The sequence below is a fragment of the Talpa europaea genome (assembly GCF_964194135.1).
Source record: "Talpa europaea genome assembly, chromosome: 7".
NCBI lineage: Eukaryota > Metazoa > Chordata > Mammalia > Eulipotyphla > Talpidae > Talpa > Talpa europaea.
Genome location: NC_140074.1, coordinates 50,758,591 through 50,781,112, shown reverse-complemented (window position 1 = coordinate 50,781,112; position 22,522 = coordinate 50,758,591). Strand labels below are relative to the sequence as shown.

The following is a 22,522-nucleotide window of genomic DNA, read 5'->3' as shown; positions in this document are numbered from 1 at the left end:
AAGATACCAAATAGCCAAAGCTCTCCTGACTAAAGAGGGAAAATGGTGGTATTACTCTTCCAGACTTGGAACTATGTTATGAAATCATAGTAATTAAAACAGCATGGTACTGAAACAAAAACAGACAGATAGGCCAATGAGATACAATTGAGTGCCCAGAAATTAACCTATACATATATGGACAGCTAATCTGTGATAAAGGAGGAAAGAACATACACTGGAACAAAGAAAGCCTCTTCAATAAATGGTATTGGGAAAATTGGAATGCCATATGAAAAAGAATGAAATCAGACAACTATGTCACACCATACAAAAAAATCAACTCAAAATGGATAAAAGACTTGAATGTTAGCTCTGTCCATAGGTTGATCTGTCCACTGGTGAGAGTGGGGTATTGAAGTCTTTGATGATTATTGTGTTGCTGCTATTATCTGGTTTCAGATATGATAGTGGTTGCTGCATGTATTTTGCTGCCCCTTCATTTGGTGCATATATTGATAAGTGTTATGTCTTCCCAATATATTGATCCCTTAATCTTTATATAGTGTCATCTCAGTCTCTTGGTATCTGGAAGTCTATTTTATCTTATATAAATATGGCTGTTCCTGCCTTTTTCTGGGCACCATTTGTTTGTATAGTTAGTTTTCAAACTTTTACCTTGTTTATCTTTGGAATTCAGGTGAGTCTCCTGGAGACAAATTAAAACCAAGACTCAGGCTAGATGAGATCCTTCTGGATTCTGACAAGTCTGTTTTGAGTTTACTTTTTTTTTTTTATATAATTGTTAGTATTTAATTAGGCAGTACATGTATGTTGCACATGGACTCAGTCTCGGAGAAGGCCATATACATTTTTTTCTATGAAATGCTTTTTTTCTATGAAAATCTATCATTAGATTTGTTAATACAAAATAAAGAAAATCTGAGTTTGTAATAAAATCACGAGTTAGGAAAAGGAAGGGGCTGGTATTTTAGTAAATAGATTTCAAAATTTTAAGAAATTGTAACTGGCTATGTAGTGAATATTATTTTCAGCAGGTTCATTTTGAATTTGCTTCAGGATTGATATTGATGATGAAAGAAAATATTTTTAGCGGAAACTTTTCAGCTGGAAGGATATGTTTAGTTGCCATACATGGCTAAAATCAGAAAAATACATTAGGAAAGTAGCTTATTTTTGTAATTTTTATAAAATTGGGACGTGCTAGCTGGGGGAATATTGAATTTGAACAACACTTAACAGGTCTTGTTCTTTGGCAGTGCCCCCCACAGAGGCAGAGCTTTTTTTTTCTCAAGTTGCTATTTTCTTGGTTTTTTTAAAGGTGATTTTATTAAATTCTTACTTTTATTACAAATGAGTGATGTTATTTGTGAATTTGTATTTCATGATTTATGTCACTATCTAATAGTGCTGTATCTTTTGTCCTTCATCACTCTCACCCCTGTTACTTGAAAGGGGTTTGCTCAAATTACCACCAGATGGCAGTCTTGCATTTTAGTAGCTTGGCACTTTGGTTGCAAACTCCCTCACTAGTGCTACCTTTGCTACTCCCCTTTTGTCCCCATGTCTCCCAGACAAAGAGAATTCTTAGCTGCCTTTCACATAAATTGAGCATGTGTGGAACCAGGCAAAGTACAATTTTGGACTCAGCATCTTCATGACTCAGCTTGATAAGTGGTCCTTATAATTTTTATTAAATATGGGAAGATCAGAGTCTTGGACTGAAGGATAACGGCAATCACTTGAATCTCTTCATATACCCTTACCATGAAAAAAATAAATATAGCAAGTAGGATATATGCCCCAGGTATTCAGAAGACAGAATACAATAAACTTTAAATTACCTAAAAATAGAAAAATGACAAAAACATACTGGGCAAATCGAAACAATAAAGTGGGATTGAAATTCTGAAACCAAATAAATTTAAAGCTAAAATATTAAATGAGTCGAAGAAGGAACTTTATAAAATCACAGTTCACAGTGAAAATATACCAAATATTTCTGCTTCAGATAAGATATATACAAGAGATACAAGAAGGCAGAAATACACTATTAATAGTAGACTAACATACCACTCTCAGTAAGAGGCAGTACAACCGAACTGTTAAGGTAGAACTGGCCCTTGTTTGAGGGACTCCTTATATCCCTCCTCTCTGAGGTTTGAGATGAGACTCAGCTGTCCCTGTGCTGTCATTACTTCTGGCAAAGTAGGTACCCTCCCAGGAAGTGGGAAGGGAGAGTGCAGGTTCAGAATGCCTGATCTGCTATTGCCTGTGCTGGGGTTCCAATGGATATTCCAGCTGCTCCATAAGGTGTTCCCCTCCCTCAAGGGTTTGTGCCTCTACAAAACCTCTGCTTCCTCTTCCACAAGTCCTTGGCTGCACCAATAGCCCTGCTACCATTGCTGGCTTCCCCAGACCACAACCCCTAGGTTCCTGTCTCCACCCACCTCTGTCCATTGTAGTGTGAAACACTTTAGTGTTCAATTTGTTGAAGTATTTAATCTCTGCTGTTCTAAAGGATAACCAGTTCCACTGCTATCCATAGGACCATCTGTCAGGTCTGTGTCCCTTGGTTACTGCTCTAAGAGCTACAACCAGTGGGACCCAGGCTCTATTGTTGACTCCCTTGTTGGGATCTGGGCTCCCACAGCTGGTGGCTGGATGCCGCATGTGACAGGGTTCTCTCGGTTGGAGGCCAGGCTTCTGCAGCTGGTAGCTAGAGGTTGGGAGAAATCTGGCTCTAGTTCATGAAGTTGGTGACTGGTGGCTAGTTTCTTGCAGCTGGCAACTGGGGGCCAGGAGCAGCCTGGATCTTGTTTACAAAGCTGGCAGCTAAAGGCTGGGCTCCTGTGCCTGATACTCGAGGCCAGGGACAGCGGGGGTAGCTCATGCCACTGGTGGCTGGAGGCCAGGAGCTGCCTGATTAGCTCACACACTGGCTGAAGGCAGGTTTCTCTGGCTGGTGACTGGAGGCTGGAGCAGCAGACTCCCTCAACTGGCAGGTGGAGGCTGGGAGCAGCCCAGCTCTTGCTGACATTGTTGGAAGCTGGCTTCCCGCAGCTGGTAATCAGAGTTGTTTTGTCTTACCACTATATTCAGAATAGTTTTTGAGGTTGTTTATTTCTCCAAATAAAGTAATGTAAAATAGCTAATACAAATAAAAAAATAAAATATTTTAAATTATAAATAATATGGTTATATACCTGGACAAGCCAAGAGACAGTAAAGATGAATAAAAATATCTAATAAGTTTAACAAGATGGTTCTGGAGCAAGAAAATTAAGAAAATGATTGTATGTTTACAATAGCATTTAAAGAAAATTAAACTACATCTCAATAAAAATTGTCAATCTTTCTAAAATTAACATGAATTTCAGTTGGAAACCAAGTATTTTATTTTGTGAATTGGATAAGATTTTTAAAAATTCATGTGAATGGCCTCCATGGTGGCGCAAGGGGTTAAGCACTGCACTATGAAGCAATCCGCAGCCTCTGCAGCACGAGTTCGATCCCCGGCCGGCCAGGGAGAAACCACATGGTGCAGCAGACCTCTCCTGACTCGCCCACTGCTCTCCTCAGCAGTGTATTTCAGTCAGTCTGCCTGTTCTGTTCACCACTCTGTCTCTGGTTATCCTCTCACCACCCCCACATCTCTGGCCTGTACCCCAGCTCTTGTATGCATAAATAAATAAATCTGTAAAAAAATTTCATTTGAAACATGAAATTTGCAGCAACATGGATGGCGCTGGAAGGGATCATGCTCAGCGAAATAAGCCAGAAAGAAAAAGAAAAATACCGGATGGTCTCACTCATAACAGGAATCTAGAAAACCTAAATATGGACCAGGAAAAAGAATAACTATAAGAAAGAAAAAAATCAAAATCAACAAACAACTATGAACCAGAGCTACTCTTTGGGGGGGGGAAGGAGGGATTGGGGTCAAAATCGGGGTTGCACTTGTATGGGGAATATAAAAAGAAAAAAAGAAAAAAAGTAAAAAAAAAAAATTTCATGTGAAAGCATATTACCAAAATTGTCCAATAAAATATACAGTCATTGCACCTTATCTTAGGGGATATATTCCAAAACCCTAATGAATACCTGAAACTGGATAGTAGAAATCCTATATATAGTGTTTCTTCCTATAAGTAAATACCTATTATAATTTTAATTTACAAAGTAGTTACAGTAAGATATTAACTTTTTTTTTTTTTTTTTTTGTGGGACCCTTGCCAGTGGCCTGGGAATGAACCCACGCTGAAGAGGCTGCGGGCAACCTTGCAGCCCAGCAATCAGCCGCTGTGCCACTAGGGGAGGCCTCTGATATTAACTTTTTAAATATGTTTTTTGACTCATTTGTTATAAGGGATATAGATTACCTGTTATTTTTGATTCATCTAATATGGAGACGGTAATAGAAAAAAGTTTACTGACTTTTCACTCAGAGGTTGTAATTCCATTTTAGTTAAACTGAAAATGAAAGAATATCATTGATTGACTTTGGAAATTAAAAAAAATTAATATTTTTAATATGCATACTAAAAGACTTTAATATAGTTTCTTTTAACTTTCCTAAATATTTGGTGCATTCTACAGTGGCAAGATTAACTCAATGCAAAACTTCTGAGAAGAATTCTCTCTCTTTTTTGTCTTTCTCTGTCAAAGGTATGCAACCACTCATGTATTCAGTTCAGGAAGCTTTAAATGCCAGACCATGGTGGATTCGTATGGGGACTGACATTTGTTACTATAAGTAAGTATTCAAAGAATAATACTAATGCCACTATTCTAATAATAAGAATAGGACGTCAGTTTACAGATGGGGATGTTAACTTCATTTTTTTTCTATCTAAAGATAAAAGATAGTTATTGCTGTCTTTGAATTGTGATGATATGAGTTAGTACTACTTCTAACAGAGAGACCTTTCAAATTTGAGATTCATTTAGGGAGTATATTAGTAGAAATAAAACATATTTTGGAGATAGACAAACTTAGGTCCAGATCTTGTCTCTACCAATTAGGTAACTAGGTTTTCTCAATTTTTCCAATTTTAAAATTCTGGCAAATTCATTGAATAAAAATGAAATTAAAAATTCTAGGAGAGAATTTGCAGTGCCTTTTTATTATTCCTATGATATCAAGTTAATTCTTTTTTTTTTCTCTTCTCTCCACAAATATTTACTTCATTTTATTTTCCAACATATTTTACCTGGAGATATTTTACCTGCAGTGACTTTGTAATAACTTGTACAGTGATCTGCGTAACAAGTTAGAAATAAATGCTAGGAATCATTTATTGCCTCAGTAGGCTTATTGGATTATTCTTTAATTCTTAAATAATGTAGGATTATAATATACTTTGCTTCCTATTTTTGCTGTGTCTGCATGTTTCCAGGTAACTTTCACTATTTAGTGCATTTGACCTTCCTGTTCTCTTACTAATCTTAATCTTGAAATTTCTATTCAGTGGATTTTGACTTTTTATTTTGTGCTTAAGTAGCACTAATGCCCCTTCATTATATCAGTGATAAGAAGAGAACTTCAAAAGTTAAACTGATTTTAATGGTTTTTAAACTTGGCTTGGGACAAATGTAGGTCTTAAATGCTATTACTTTTTGGGAAAGAAAATGTTTCTTGGAAATCCTCTTAGTAGGGTTTCCCTCCTACTTTTCTTAGCAAAATAAATAGTATATAAATGAAGAACAGAAATAAGTAACTCATCTGCATCTGAATAAATTTCATATTTCTTTCAATGGTAGGCTAATATATAAACGTTCATCGTTTATCTTTTTCTCATCAGGTTGGAGAGAAGCAATGATGATCTGGGCAATGTTTGGTTAGGTTTTCTCAGACTTACTTAGACTGTTAAAGGGTAAAATGATGTTTTTCAAAATATTTGTTTCATGCTTTTCTCCTTTCGCACAGTAGAAATCATCACATTGCAAAGTGAATGATCGTAGCATGACAGGTGGTGAGTCTAAGGATTGTAAGAGGTGATGACAAGGATTTTTGTTTTTGAGGTTTTATTTTTTCTTTTGTCTGCTTCCACATCTAGAACTGGAGTTCAAGTCTGTGTAGCAGACATTTATTATCCATTTTCTACCTAACAACCACTGTTCTAGTTGCTTTTCAAAGTCTGAGGTCCAAATAATGAGGCTTAAAATCTACTATTTTTGCAGTGTGTTTTAGCTTCTATCAGTCAACTCCTCTGATGCTGGTTTATTTCATCTGTAAAATGAGAATAAATCTGTTTTCTATCAGCATATGAGAGGCTACAAACTGCTATATAGCTATAATATGGTGGTAAAATTACCTCACCAATTAGATGTTAAGCTTTTTGGGGAAAAGGAGTTGGAAGGGACTAGTTTTGGAACTTATATTTTCCTTTACCCTTAGCTATCTTATCATGAGTATATATTTCAAGATATAATGGTTAATATATACTTATTTGAAATCACTTTGTATGTTATGTGCATGAATATATAAATCTATAGGCCCCTGGGTCTTCATTTTGTGACTTACAACATTACAAAGTAATTTGAAATTTTAAAAATTAAATTTATGGACAGAGCATCTTTAGGTCATCATGTCAGCCATATTTAAAGTTTGGAATGTAATGTATAGTTTTTAAAACTTTTTATGTTTGAAATATCCAAACATTTACAAAAACAGGCAATAGGTTAATGAGACCCCAGGTATTCACCAAAGTAAATTGTTACCAACACGTACTAGTTTTGTTTTAGCTATAGTTTTACTTTCATGCTTATTTTTTAAAAGCATTTCCAAATAACATTTATATTTCCAGATAACATATCCATAAACATATTTTGTCTTTTGGAGATAGATATTTAAGACAGTTTAACCACAGTGTTTTCATTGCATTTAAGAACATTTCCTTATATGATAAAAAATCCCATCAGTTCAAACTTCCCCACTTGTCTTGTAAATGTGGTTTTATATATATCTCCTTTGTTTCAACCAGACCCATCAAGGACTCCACATTGCATTTGACTTTTGTTGATATGTCCCTACAGTCTTTATTTATAGGCTTCCCTTTTCTACTCTTTTTTAAAACTTCTCCTTTAATTGTTGAGGAAACTGATCATTTGTCATGCAGGATTTTACACATTTTGAATTTGGTGATTGCCCCCCTGTGGTGCTAATGTATTTTTCCATATTACTGAATCCTATAAAATAATAGTGAGGTATGGCAGCTTGATTAAGTTCAGGCTTGATTTTTGGCAAGAATACATCACATCTGGTGCAGTGAACTATTGTGTCATGCCAAGAAACACATCATCTCTGATTCTTTTTGTCATAAGACTGATCAGTGAATTCAGATATAGTTGTTTGATCACCGAATGTAAAGGCATCCATTAGCCTTTCATTTAATGGTGTACCAACCACTGTAATCCTTGCCTAGACCTACTAATGTATGTGACGATAAAGTAATGGGTTTCTAAAAGTTTTATTGATATGTGGAGTATTAGTTCCATTTCAATTAGTAATCCAGAAATGAAAAGTTAATGTTGGCTGATGGTAAATAATTGCTTCATTAGTACCAAATCTATTTTTTTATGGAGTATTTAAGTTAAACATTTTATAGACCTTTGCTTTTTAAAATTTTTCCTATTGAAGTGCTGTTTACTAAAAGTGGTGAGGAAAATCAAAACTTTTGTTTGGATGAAATGCACATTTTATGCTTTTCTGTTGCAGAAATCACTTTTCAAGAAGTTCAGCTGCTGCAGGTGGGCAAAAGGGGAAATCCTATTATACAATTACGTTCACTGTCAATTTTCCACATAAAGATGATGTTTGCTACTTTGCTTATCACTATCCATATACATACTCAACTTTACAGGTAAAAACTCATCAAAATGTATTATGATCTTTATTGTATTATATGCATATGGGTGAAGAAAAATTACTGAAGAAAAATTTCTTTAAATATCTTAATAAAATAAAAAATATTCAGTATTGAAGATTTTAAAAAATAATACATTATAATACATTATAAAACATTAAAAGGAGTCATAGGGGAGTATAGTCTTTATATTTACATAAGAGAAATTAATGCTGAGGAAATTTTATGTGATTTTTACTTTTCTTCTTTATGTCAGAATACACAGTTGTCTAAGATTCCATGATTTATAAATTTTAATTAGGTGAGATTTCTTCTTGTAACACAAAGCATTGAATTTCATAGAAAATGTTATGGGAGAAAAATGTGGATGTAGTTTAAGTTGTTTTTTTTTTTTTTTTGGTAAGGAATTAATTTCTTTTAGTGCTTTTATATGGACTCCTAGATCCAGATTGCTTATAATATGTGGTTTTTTAAAAAATTTATTTATTTATGCATACTGGGGTACAGGCCAGAGGTGGCGGGGGGTGAGAGAATTCACACAGACAGAGGGGAACAGAACAGGTGGATGGACTGAAATACATGGCTGAGGGGAGCTGCAGGCAAGTCAGGAGAGGTCTGCTGTGCCATGTGGTTAGCTCCCCGCCAGGGATTGAACTCGTCTGAGTGGCTGTGGATAGCTTCATAGGTTGCGTCTTAACCCCTTGCACCACCAGGGAGGCCCCAATGTATGGGTTCTTCTGAGATTCAGGTAATTACTGTGGCAGATTTCATCTCAGAATAGAATGTTCTGATGATCAAAGATCATGAAGGTATGATCAGTTTAGCCAGAAAGGAGTGGATTGGAAACAAGCATCCACATTAATAGAGAGGGGAACATGAAAGAAAAATGTAATTTATAGAACGGAAGAGGTATCCAGACTAATAGCACCAAATGAGGCACTTTATTTTAATAAAGGTCACAATGTACAATAAAGGTGCAATCAGGTATTTTTCTGTGCTGAATAACATGGCATTAGAATTTACATGATTGCACATTATTCTTTACCAATGTTAACTTTTTAATATATCTTGAATTTCCCTGCTTTCTTCCAATCCCACTATTACAGGGCAAACCCTGATATAAAATGGGGTTCCCTGACTGTGGGTCCTCACCCATGTGCTTAAAGGGGACTTATTAATGCTAAACTGCAGACATACACAAAGGTTGATAAAAGGTTTATTTACAAGGGAAGGGGAAATGGGAAATGAATAACTCAGGGAGAAAAAGAGGAAAATAGGTTTGTAAATGCGTCCTACCCGTTCCGCTGACCTGAAATCCCAATGATCCCCAGATCAGGCAAAAAACTTAGCATGCCTTGTGGCCAAGCCACGACCACCCCCCCAACCCCTCACCCCCACCCCCCAACCCCTCACCCCCACCCCCCGCCTGCCACATTGCCAGTTAAATACCCAAACCAAGAGCCTAGTTGCTTAACTCGGCCCTCAGGTCCTTGCAACCTTCCCTTTGGTGATCATGGGGTTTGTAGTTCCCAGTGTGGTGGGGGTGGAGTCCACAAAGCCTGTATGGACATCCTTTCCCCCTAACACCACAACCACTACCAAATCTACCAATGGCATCACCATTGTTTCTCACCTGGACTTCTGTCAACCTATTTCTAACTGGTGTAGTCCAATTCACTTTTATTCCTCTTTCTTCTTCAGCAGTCTTTTCCACAGGAGGATTCTTTGGTGGCAAATCTAACCTATAAATAACTTGCCTAAAACTCTGTAGTAATTTTTCTTGCCATTTATGTGAAGTCTGAAATTCTTACCATGGTTCATTCATCTACTATTTTTCACAATGTCTACCACTTCTGCATACTGTTTGAACTATTATTTACTTAAATTTATCTTTAATTAGACTTGAAATAAAATTTATTCTTGGGTGGCGCAGCAGGTTGAGCACAGTGCTGTGAAGCTGTCTGCAGCCTCTACAGTGTGGGTTCAATTCCCAGCCGGCCTGGGAGATTCCCACATGATGTGGCAGACCTCTCCTGTCGCACCCGCTGTTCCCCTCAGCAGTGCTTTTGGTCCATCTGCTTGTTCTGCCCTCCACTGTGTCTCTGGTGAATCCTCTCACCCACCTGCACCTCTGGCCTGTGCCCCAGCTATTGTATAAATAAAAAAAAAAAATCTTTAAAAAAATTGTTCTTTACTGTTTATCCTTATCTTAATATCCACGGAATTATAGCTTTAATGTGGTAGATGTTTCTCTAATTCACAGTAAAATACCTATTAAATTTTTAAAAAGGTTATTCATGTGTCATTTATTTATCTCAATCACTAATGGCACATATGCTATGTTTTGGGAACAACTAGTCTACCAGGCTCTCAGCTCTGGATCAAGTTCTCTATGTCTCACCCTCTTCTTTCTGGTCTAGCTATAATGAATTTTTTTCAGTTGTTGGAGATTTCCTTCATTGAATTCATGTCTTCTTGTGTGCCTGCACCATTCTTCTCTGTCCTCATCACTGAACCTTTGGATCTCAATTTAAATATTTTATGGATAAGATGTCTTCCTACTCCCCAGCTAGGCTCCCTTCCCCTTATTATCACCTCTCAGAGTACTCTGTGTTTTCCCTAGGCTAGTATCCATTTAGTCCTTTTTATATCCCCCAAACCTGGTACAGTTTTTTAGCAACACAGTGGTTACTGTTTGACCACACAGTAAATAGTGATTTTGTGAATGAATATAAGCAAATGTTTGGGAACCAATGAAGTTTATCTTAAGATGAGGGATTGAAAGGCTTATTTCTGGTATAATCATATATTAAAAATCATTAAAACTTGTATTTTTAAAAGTCACATTTAACATTTAATGATTTGGGATAGTATTTATAGTTATGAATATGTGTGTGTGTAAACAATTAATTGATGAAAGCAAGTTATAGAGTCGTAGATGTAACTATAATTTTGTTCATATATGTTGACATTTGTTAGTATTAATCTAGGTGATACAGTTATGGGTGTTTTAATTTTTTTCTTTGTATCTTCTGTGTTTTCCAGACATTGTACAATAAATTTGTATTAATCTTAAAATCAGGAAAAGTTGTTTTAAAAATCTGTGCTGCCTGATTTTCATTCTGCATGTTTTAGAACATTGTTGCAGGTCAGCAGTTACTCACAGTTCTAAATTCAGCAGTCTTTGAAAACCAAAAGCTTTTTCATACTCCATTTAGCAGCAAATCCTGACCTGAATTGATGTGAGCTTTTTTAGCATATTGATTGCACTTAGAGTGATCTTCATGTGTTTTGTTGCAGATAATAATGTGCTTATTAGAGGTTGCTACTGCTGACCCTACTGGCACTGTCACACAATTAATGGTTTTTTTTTCAAGTTTCCCAAATACCGACATTTGAACTAAATCTGGTTTTGAGGGTTTTGGAAAAGAGATTAGGAATCTGATTTATTTCTAGTTAGGTGGAGATGTGGATGCTTTTATTTCTATTTGTCATAGGGAGTTTTACATGATTTATTTGCATACTTTGCTTTTAAATTTTTATCAAGATGCATCTTCAAAAATTGGAATCCGCACACAATCCTCAGCAAATCTATTTTCGAAAAGATGTGTTATGTGAAACCCTGTCTGGAAACAGCTGTCCCTTGGTGACTATTACAGCAATGCCAGAATCTAATTATTATGAACATATCTGTCAATTCAGTAAGTCTGTCTTCTGCACTCAAAATTACCATTTTTCTTATTTTTCTTTGCTTCATATATATTTTGTAAAGGAAATACTACTAAGAATAGGCATCAGAAGTCTTTGGTTCTAGTTTTGCCTAGCCCTGATCCTACTTCTCTCCTTAGTTTCCTCATTTTGATAATGAGAGGACTGAATGAGATGACCTCTAAGGTCATTTTTGTTACTGATAATCTGGAGTTCTTATCCTTAGAAATCATACCCAAATATAACATAGCAAATTATTTTAAGAGTTCATGTAGTAATATCAATGAAAATTTTTATAGCTAATTTTATTTATAAGCAAAATGTCCAGAAACCTATCAATTTTGTGATGCTAGCACTGAATACCTACTTGTTTTCCCTGCCGTTTATATTTTAAAAGTTGCCTCAAATGTACAGCTGTGGTAGTTAAAACAAAAACAAAAACCCAAAATCTGTTGTGCTCACTTTGGCAGCACATATACTAATAAACAAAACTGTTCTAATTTTTCCTGTGAAGTATTTTCAGGAAAGAGCAAGAGCTTGCTGTGCTTCAACACATGAGCAGATGAACTGAATGGTTATTTTGTAGACTTTCATATCTAAATGTATAGTGAAAAATAGCTTCCTTTTAAATTTCTTCGCAGAGACACTCTAACACTACACACCCCATCCCGTTTTTGTCATAGTGGTTATAAGCATAAGATTGCTTTTTTCCTTTTTTATCTCCATGATGTTATGTGAAGTAATTTTATATTTAAGTCTTCCCTAACTACTTGTTCTCTATAAAACTAAGGTATTATAGAATCAAACAATATGTTAGAAATTGAGAAAGAAGTGATTCAACTACTATTTATTGTGTTATGCTTATAATAATATAAATTCCTTCAGAGTATGATTTATATGGATTTTGTATTTATTTCCTCTGTAAGATCTAGTGTACCTAGTAGGTACACTGAATTTCACTATGGATTTTGATCACAATTCACAGTTGAATAGAAATATTTCTTAAGTGCCCTAAATCAAACATCATACAAACTTTTAGTAGCTGTTCATTTTAATTTGAGATTTTATGTGTACTTTAGGAAATCGCCCTTACGTTTTCTTATCTGCTCGGGTACATCCTGGAGAAACAAATGCAAGTTGGGTAATGAAAGGAACATTGGAGTATCTCATGAGTAATAACCCTACTGCTCAGAGCTTACGAGAATCCTATATTTTTAAAATTGTCCCTATGCTAAATCCAGATGGTGTCATCAATGGAAAGTAAGTTAAGCAATAGTTACAGAAATATTGTAGATTATTGTGGTGGTCCTGTATAAACATGTTGAAATAACAGTGTCTAGGGTAATTCAGAAAACAAATCTAGTGATTTTTCTAGAACAAAGAAGTTTTTGGTGGGGAATTTAAGACAAATTAAAAAATGTATTTTGTATACTAGTAGTAATATGATTGGGGAAATTCTGTGTTTATTATTTGAATTTATGTCTTGTTTTAGAAAAATCACGTTAGGATAACAAAAAGATTTTTAACACATACCTTTCATAGTCCTTTCATTTTTTTTTTTGTAAATGCTGTTAGGTAGATTTAGAATCTTCTGGGATCTCTTTCCACTGATTTGGAATGTTAGCGCCATCTGCTAATCTCTTCTCGATCTGAGGAGGTATGGTTTCTGACAACAGGAGTTCTATAGACTAGAAATAACAGGAAGGTGACTACTTCTAAGTGGAGGTAGCAATACAGTTTATTTATTCTGCAATTAGACAAGGTCTCTATAGTATTTCTGAAAGATGGAATCCAATTGAGCTGTCATGAGCAACTCCAAATTTGAACATATCATATTTTATTTACTCACGGAAGTAATGTGAATATTTCTCATATTTTAGTAAATTACTGGATTTTTAAAGAAACAGGATAATTTCTTTTTAGTAGTAATATGTTTATTGAACTAAAATGAGATTGATTTTTATGTCATTTTAATTCAGAAACATTGATCAGTTAGAATTCTGTTTCTGTTTCTCTTATCACACTCTTATTTTTAATACTGATGCATATGAATAAATGAAAATGCATTTGAATATATTTTTCAAGAACATATCCTTTTCATATTTTTAGTTTTCTTAGTAGGGCCCAGATAACATTTTTACATAATAACTATAATATAATAAAAATGCAGGCAGTATAAACAAATGACAAAAATTATATAGTCAGAATGAAAAATATGATGATGAAGAAACTTTATAAAGTATGGAGGAAAAAATCCAGAATTAAGAATTAATTTTTTCTATAGCTTGAAAATTTTCATCTATAAATCCAAAAGCTTAACACAATTATATACATGTAACACAAGATCTTGCACATGGCAAATGCTTAAGGTGTGTTTAATGAATATAATATGTTGGGTTGAGTCTAACATGTAGACATATTTGAAATATTTAATGGAATAGAATAAAAAGTCATAAATATGGTTTATTGTACCAATCTCTATTTTTGTGTCTATATATGTGTAGTCACCGCTGTTCTTTAAGTGGAGAGGATTTGAATAGACAGTGGCAAAGTCCAAATCCAGATTTGCATCCTACAATTTACCATGCTAAAGGGCTGCTACAGTATTTGGCTGCTGTAAAGCGATTACCTTTGGTAAGTGGAATATTTGTTTGTACTTTGATTATCTAAAAAGTTAATTAATGATTTACTAGTTTATATATTTTCTGGTTCTAAAAGCTCAATATTAATGCTTTCGAAAGCAATTTCTTTAAAACGTCTTTTTCTTTTATCAATCACCTATGTATTAATTATGATGTCTGATTACTGCAGTATACCCATACTTTTATTTCATCAGGTTTAATTTTTATGATTCTCATAATCCCTTTGTTTTTTTTTTTTGTTTATGAATATTGGTGATCCCTGGTTTTAAGTTGCACGTATTTAATTTTACTGTTTGAAGACTGAGATAATGCTATTCTTCCAAATTCTCAAACTAGTAGTAGCTTATTTCTGAGCTCCTCTGAGTACATGTGGGAAAAGTAGTATATGGTTTTGATCGGAGAGCACCATATGCACATGTGTTGTTTATGTTTTCAGCAGCTTTTGTTTAGAATATTCCTATTATAGTAGTATTTAAATTAATCTTTCTTTAGTAAGGAAAGAAAACTTTGCAGAGGGGCAAAATTGGCATGAGTCTGCCTTTTATTTTTCATTTTAAAAATTATACTCTTGAAAGTTAAATTGATACCTTGCCCTTTTCCAGAGTGATTTTCAGGAAAGCATTTTCTGTTCTTTTAAATTAGGGTAAATGTTTAAACAACCCTTGGGGCAGTGATGACTGCAGCTGTAGATTTGAACTATAACATTACTTTTCAATTGGTGAATAGTAAATACAAAAGAAAGAGTGGAACTTGTGGCTTTATGCAGGACTGCAAAGGATTTAGAAATTCTAGAATTAATTATAGATCCTTTCTATAGATAGATATTGTTAGTTTTAAGAGTTCTAGTTGTTAAATGGTGGCTCAGTTAATAAAAGGGTCAAGGCTTGAGAGTAACCAGATTTATGTGACAACATATGCATTCAAAGGTTTTAAATTTTTTAAAAATATTATTTTGTCAAGGTTTATTGTGATTATCATGGCCACTCCCGAAAGAAGAATGTATTTATGTATGGCTGCAGCATCAAAGAGACAGTATGGCATACCAGTGATAACGCATCTTCATGTGATGTTGTGGAAGATGTGGGATACAGGGTAATTATTTCAAACTTGCATAAAACTATAGTAAATAATTAAACATATAAGCTACTCAGATTTAGCAAATATTGTCATTTTGCCTTTTTTTGTTTCACATTTTTCATTTAAGATATGTCTTCTAAAAGTTTCGCTTTTCACATTTAGATTTTCAATCCATAATTTATTTTGGTATTGAGATGTGGGTATCTAATTTTATTTCATTTTCCTCCATGGGTAACAAGTTGTCTCAGCACCATTTATTAAACAGTATATCCTTCCCCTGACAGTTTTGTAAAGCCATCTGTTACATACCATGTTTCCATGTTGGTTGTTTTCTATTGTTGTAGTCATTCTTCTGTTTCTCTGAACAAGACATTGTTTTAATTATTGTAGATTTAGAAGAATTGATATTTTGGTAGCACAGATTTTCCATTTTTATTCTTTTAAAAATTGTTTTTGCTCTTTTTTGCTTATTGTTATGAATTGTAGGATCAGTTTGTGGATAAACTATTGCAATTTAGTTTGGAGTTGCATTGAATTTAAATTAAGGTAGAATTATGACTGTTATAATATGTAGCATTACTGTCTATGAACATTGCTAATCTGTCTCTTCAGTTGGTCTGAAATTTATAAATTTTATTAGATTTATTTCCTTATATTTACTGAGTTTGTTGTGTTTGAGACTATTCCCTCACCTCACCCCCCCCACCCTTGCCCCCACCAACATGTCTGCCTAATAGATCATTAATGGTGCATGGGAAAACTGTAGCCTTTTTTCAGGAGAAATTTGTGCAAGTTTTCAGGTCCATCTACAAAGGATTACATGTCAGAGTGCAGCAGTTTTTTCAATGGAAATCTGAACTGGAAGCAAAAACTTAGTGGAGCAATGCCTTTGCAATTCTTAGGTAGATTTCCAATTTATAAACTCTGTATTCCACTCTGTCAATAAATGTGAAGGTTTAAGAAAGGTGTTCTCAGCCATGAGCGTTTGAAAAAAATTTACCTTACAAATAACCTTATCCTGGAAGTTATATCTTCACCAAAGACAAAAGGAGTATTCTGAAAAAGAGGAAGGTGTCATATATCTTTGTTCTCAGATTTCTTCATTTCACTAATTCTCTCATCCCAAGTTTCTTTATATGCTCAAGAGTGAGAGAGATGATTTTTACCCCCATAGTTCCCAGAATTTCCCACATTTTTATGGCTGTGTGTGTTCCTGTTGCGCTATAACACATTGCTACAAACTTAGATTTGGACTTGTGGAGCATCCCCATACTTAGTAGATATGAAATCATTATTTGTTGAATGAATGGATTATTATATATACAGACAAAATTTAACAATTATATCTTATTATGTTTGTATTGTACTTATCACGGTTAGTGTACTTCCATATGAATTTGTTGTGTGAGCCTCACTGTGCTGTGATAAAGGTAGGGATTATCACTGACACTTTACAAATGAGTCTAAGACAGGCTTACTCTCTTCAGGGTCAGGGTAAGCCTTCAGTGTCAGGCAGGCTCAAAGTCCAACAGTAATGCGCCTGTGTGCTTTTTATCCCACCACAGTCTCTTCTTCTATATTTATGCCTTAATAAGCACCTCAGGTTATTTTCCAAAGAAGAGGTTCAGTCATGTAACACCCCCCCTTGGCAGAGCTTCAATGTACTTTTTGGTGTTGCCGCTCTTCTTCCCCTTCCCTAAGTAATTAAAGTGGTTAGAGTTATTAAAAGCAATGGAAAACACTCAATTTTCTCTCCATCAATCATGAATGAATCACTTATACCATATGTATTGTGAGACGTGCTCCTAGGCACATTCATTTGTAAATGTTCATACATATGTATAAAAAGTTTTGTTTTTCTGTTTACACCATATGCAGCTTGTCTTTCCACATGTTTCTTGGTCATCTTTCCAGGTCCTCATCTCTAGATCTGTCTTTGTAGCACTTACACAAGATTTTCTTTGTGCATTTTTGCTCTTATTGTACGATGTAATAACATTCATTTATTCAGTAGTACCTTGTTGATGCTCATTTAATTAAATTGCCAGATTATTCTTCATACAAATTGTACAAATTGATATTCTCCAACACAACTAATGGTTTAAGTACATAATCCCTTCTTGATATATTATTTTGTCATTCTTTTGCAGACTTTGCCTAAGATACTGAGCAATATTGCCCCCGCATTTTGCATGAGCAGCTGTAGCTTTGTAGTGGAGAAGTCTAAAGAATCCACAGCACGTGTTGTAGTTTGGAGGGAAATAGGAGTACAAAGAAGCTATACCATGGAGAGTACTTTATGTGGCTGCGATCAGGGAAAATATAAGGTAAAACATCTCAGGGCTTTCAACCATAAAAATATTTGAAAACTTTTCCTCTCTATATACCACAATCTTCTATTATATTGAGTTAATGTGATTTGCAATAATGGTATTGAGTCTCATGCAATTTAAGAACAGCTTTTTTTTTCTTAATGTCTCTAAAGCAAAGATCCTAATGAAATCTTGGTTGAATGTATTTATATTCATAATTTTTAAGGAAGAACCTTGTAGTATACTTTTATATGTTGAGGAGTAATTTATAATGAATTGTGTAAGTAGTACATTATAAACAAAACTTTTATTATTTTAATTTATTGAATAGAAGTATATCTATGCTTTTAATGATATATGCATTACATTTGTTTATAAAGTTTTTTTTAAGAGAACCATTGGCTTTTTAAAATGTTTCATGAATCCTATAGCATCTACTCTAGATGCTGCAAAAGATTATACAAAATGGAGGGTATTTATAGACAGAAAGAGGGTAGGATATGGTTATAAGCAAAAGAAAAGATTATTTTAGGCAAACCCACCTTCCTTTGGGGAGTGAGAGGGTTCTTATCATGCAGAATTTCCTTGAAGGAAATTAAAGGAAAGGTATAGGAACACCTTTACCAAAATAATCTCTATTTCCAAATGACAAAAGTCTTAAGGATGACCAGGATCTGATGAGAGTTCGTTAAATGCAATTGATGAGAATATTATTGTTCTGTGACATTTTAAGATAAAGTCAGGTTTTGTAACATTATACTAGGACATCTACGACTTTTAGAATTTCATATAATTCCTAGAACACTTACATTGATCCCTGTACAAATACAACCTAAAGAAGACTTAGCTGTTCCTCATGTAATTTAACATATTGAATAAGCCTAATTACTTTAATATCTCTCTTCCTAAAGAGAAAATAAATCTTATAGGAAGTTCCAGGGGTTTGGAAATTCTCAGTTTTTTTTTTTTCAAAGATTTATTTATTTATACAAGAACCGGGGTATAGGCCAGATGTACAGAAGGGGGAGAGGACTCACCAGAGACAGAGTGGGAAACAGAACAGGCAGACTGACTGAGGGGAGCAGCAGGCAAGACAGGAGAGGTCTGCCACACCATGTGGGTAGCTCCCTGGCCAGCCAGGATCGAACCTGCACTGTAGAGGCTGCAGACAGCTTCACAGCACTGTGCTCTACCTCCTGTGCCACCAGGGAGGCCCTGGAAATTCTCAATTTTAAGGTCAAAAAGACTTCATTTAGAATTTGGACTTGGAAAGTTTGTCAAAAATATCAAAAGATTTTGGATACTGGACCCAAAGGATTCACAGATTTATTATTAAACAATGATTAATCATCCATGTAAACAAAGAATAATGAAAGATTTCAAAGACAAATCTAGATGCTTACTTGGACACAGACAAGCTTAACTTTTAAAATGACATGAAGCACATGAAATTATTTTGATAATGTAATAACATCCTTGCTTTAAAGGTAAGAAAAAAACCTTTCCTATCTTATCCAGAGCGGATAACAGATTGCCCATTTAACAGATGAAAGAAAATTGAGACCATTAGTTTTATATAAATATACTGTTGCTATTAAATTTTATTCTTAAAAACCTATAGCAAATTTTTAAAATCTTTTCCAACTTTATGACACGTAAGATTTCTTTGCTGAGATTCTGCTTCTGCAAACCTCTTATAACTTCTCTTTTGTACTCACATTTTGTTCTCTAATTTAAATAACTAACCTCACTTTACAAAAAAATTTTTCTTTCTCTTATTATTTCTAGTAGCTTTAATTACATACATTAATCAGAATTCTTAACCTTTACAGACCTCAATTCCTACTGGAAACTGAGAAGCAAATGATGGCATATTGTCTGATATGCCAGCATTCATTAGATTGGCAAATGTCACAAATATCTTGAGTTTCTTTGTAATAAGAAGCCAAAAGTAAATACACTTATGTTAAGTAATAAATGTTTTAGTATTTTATTTTAATTGAAAATGATTTAAGTGATTTAGATGTCCAGTGAATTTCCATTATTTAACTTGCCTTAGAAAATTCTGTATGGGTGTAAATTACAAAACAAACAGAAAAAAAAAAAAAAAACCTTTGAAAACTAATTTCAAGACCATAAATTCAATTATCACCAAAGCATTTGCCTGAAAGTTTTTTTTCCATTTATATGTATTTAAATCTTAAACTACTTGTCTAGCTGGAAAATTATGCAATAGTAAAGATAACATGAGCTCATTTGATTAAAAAACTCAGGTAACATTAAATGGCTTTGTCTTATCAGTTCTGAAACTGCCTATTTTGTTAAACCAACAGCCTTAACTTTTATTTACCAATAAATATTCTAACTTATAAAAAGTACATTCAGCTCAGTTTTATGAAAAATTGATTTTTTTTAGGAAAATTTAATTTCTATTAAGTGTTTACATCTTGGGCCAATTGAATTAAAAATTAAAGCTCTCTTAAAACTAACAGTTGGGGAGGACATTTAAGAATTTTTATTAGCTCATTTTTCAGATAATTCCCTTTTTCTTCTGATGAAAAAAATTTCTCTATTTGGAATTTCAAAAATTGGCCTAGTTTCTAAGGAAGGTGGGGCAGAAAATTTACATCACTAAAGCACTGAAAAAGTCTGTGGATTCATTCATGAAGGATGTTGAAATATTTTTCTTTACCTCTTATCTGGAACAGTGAGTATTTCTACATGCATTTCTGACCAGCCATGTATTGAAACTCCCCACCTGAGAGTTATTTTCATAGAGCAGCTTCAAAGAGCTGCTCCTGCCAGTTCTTCTGGACTTTGGCAAGGTTTTCTAAGAATTTTAATTTTATTTTTCCCTTGGCTGTTTAAAGGGATTACTGATAGCAGTTTACTAGAGAATTCTTGAGTCCTGGGAGGGGCCCATTTGGAAGTCTTTTTTTTTTTTTTTTAAAGATTTATTTATTTATGCATATATGAGCTGGGGTACAGGCCAGAGGTATGGGGGTTGAGAGAATTCACCAAAGACAGAGGGGGGAACAGAACAGGCAGATGGACCGAAGTACACTGCTGACAGGAGCAGCGGGCGAGACAGGAGAGGTCTGCTGCACCATGTGGGTTGCTCCCTCCCTGGCCAGCCAGGGATCCAACTCGTGCTGCAGAGGCTGTGAATTGCTTCATAGTGTGATACTTAACCCCTTGCACTACCAGGGAGGCCTGAAAGTCTTCATTTTTACAATCATATAGTCTCTTCGAAATGGAAAATGTAAATACTCAGGAAAAAAGTACAGGGAACTTTGTAGGAGTCCTGTCAGTTCGATCCTGTTTTAGGTAATTCTTATGTCTTTAATTTTTCATTAGCTTTTTGCTGTGAATCTTTCAGTAATATGGGAACTCTTACTTTCAAAGTGCACTTCTTAGATAAAGCTTTTCCTAATGGAGTGTTCCCCATAATGGTCACTCTAATTTTATGTTATTTTCATCCAGATCTTGCCATTTTTCTAGATAACTGCTATTTCCTGGATTACAGTTCTTCAACATAGGAGTACTCAACTCCTTAGAGATACAGGATCCCATTAATGTTAGCTAACCTTGATTTTTATTAAAGCCAGACTAATTCCTAAACTTAATTCCTAAACTCCACCTCAACTCTTTGGTTTCCAAGATTTTCTTAGCAGTTACTTTTATCTTATGTGCATGTACCCCAACAATATCTGAAAAATGGAACTGTGAAACCCAGAAGTAACCAAGTAAGAAATGGGGATAGACTGAATCAAAGACTCCTGAAAATGGGGTTTGTAGACTGATTCCAAGCAAAGTGAGAACTGCCACGGCCACCAACAATTCCTAACATGGAATCTGGGGAAGGACTCCAAATAGCAGAGAACTATAATTCTCTACAGTTCCCACACAGAAGCCAGAGTAAAGCTGCTGACTAAATCAGACCTAATCCAATCTGGAATACTTACCTTTACCATAAATGTAGCCCAGACTACCTCTAGCTTTGTCTGATTTCTATTGGCTAACCCTAGATTTCAGCCCAGTCCACCTTGAACTTAGTTTAACCCAGTTAGCTAGCCCTGTGTTAGTGGGCAAACTAAGGGGTGGGAGTTCTTAAACCTTGCATGTTCTAAATAGGTTCTGTATCTACCACATAAAGACAAAACATAGTGCATCAGACCTTCAATAAAAAAGAATTTTAATAGAATTAGTATGCATAGAAGAGAAGAAAGGATAATAATTTTCAAATGAAGCACCCAAAGTTACTCATCCCTTCATGGGTAAATGCCAGCTAATGGTTGGCCCAAAGTGGGGCTACTAAGGCCCAAAAGCTTAGCACATGTTCAAGACACTTTCTGGTGTGGAGCTATAGGAAAGAGGCAGAAGGCCCCAGACAAGTCTGGAAGAAAAGGAAGCACAATCAAAGTACAAGTCAAGATAAAGGCTGCCATTGTCAGTTTCTCCTTGGGTCTCACCTATGTCTTTTCCAAGTGTTTCCTTCCATGTCCCCCGTGTCCCTAGTGCAAATCCAAGGCCAAGAAGCAATCATGGCTTCTTCACAGTATCCCTCTGCTCCCTGTCCCTCCTCCAAGTTTTTCTCCCAAGTCTCTCTACAAGTCTCCTTGCCACTCAGCTCCACCCTTCCTTAGGTGGGGCAAGGAACTTGGAACCTCCCTTTTTATGGAAAATACACTCTTAAACTTGGACTTCTCAGTTTAGTTTGGACCTTGTTGGGCTCAAGCCAACCCGGTTGGTATCTCCAACAATTCCTAATGTGGATTAAACCAGCAGACTCTAGTAAATAGTACTGTGACCCAGAAACAGGAAAGGTACCAGACCTAAACCAAGGGCAAAGGCCATATCCACTGTAAGCCCAGGGCAAAAAAGCCTGTTAGATCAGGAGCTAGAGGCAAAGAGC

The 22,522-nt window shown here is 34.9% G+C and overlaps 1 protein-coding gene across 4 annotated transcripts in view; it reads left to right on the top strand.

The window, feature by feature from the left end:
* The window catches only part of AGTPBP1 (ATP/GTP binding carboxypeptidase 1), a gene marked incomplete at both ends in the record, with an annotated part of 95,128 nt that overhangs the window by 51,368 nt on the left and 21,238 nt on the right, over positions 1-22,522 (top strand). For all 4 annotated transcript variants that reach the window (XM_084237325.1, XM_084237324.1, XM_084237323.1 and 1 more), the window contains 7 exons: positions 4,669-4,756; positions 7,721-7,865; positions 11,416-11,569; positions 12,656-12,836; positions 14,081-14,210; positions 15,179-15,310; positions 17,446-17,622. In XM_084237325.1, coding sequence (XP_084093451.1) covers positions 4,669-4,756; positions 7,721-7,865; positions 11,416-11,569; positions 12,656-12,836; positions 14,081-14,210; positions 15,179-15,310; positions 17,446-17,622 — 1,007 coding nt within the window. The remainder of the gene's footprint in view (positions 1-4,668; positions 4,757-7,720; positions 7,866-11,415; positions 11,570-12,655; positions 12,837-14,080; positions 14,211-15,178; positions 15,311-17,445; positions 17,623-22,522) is intronic.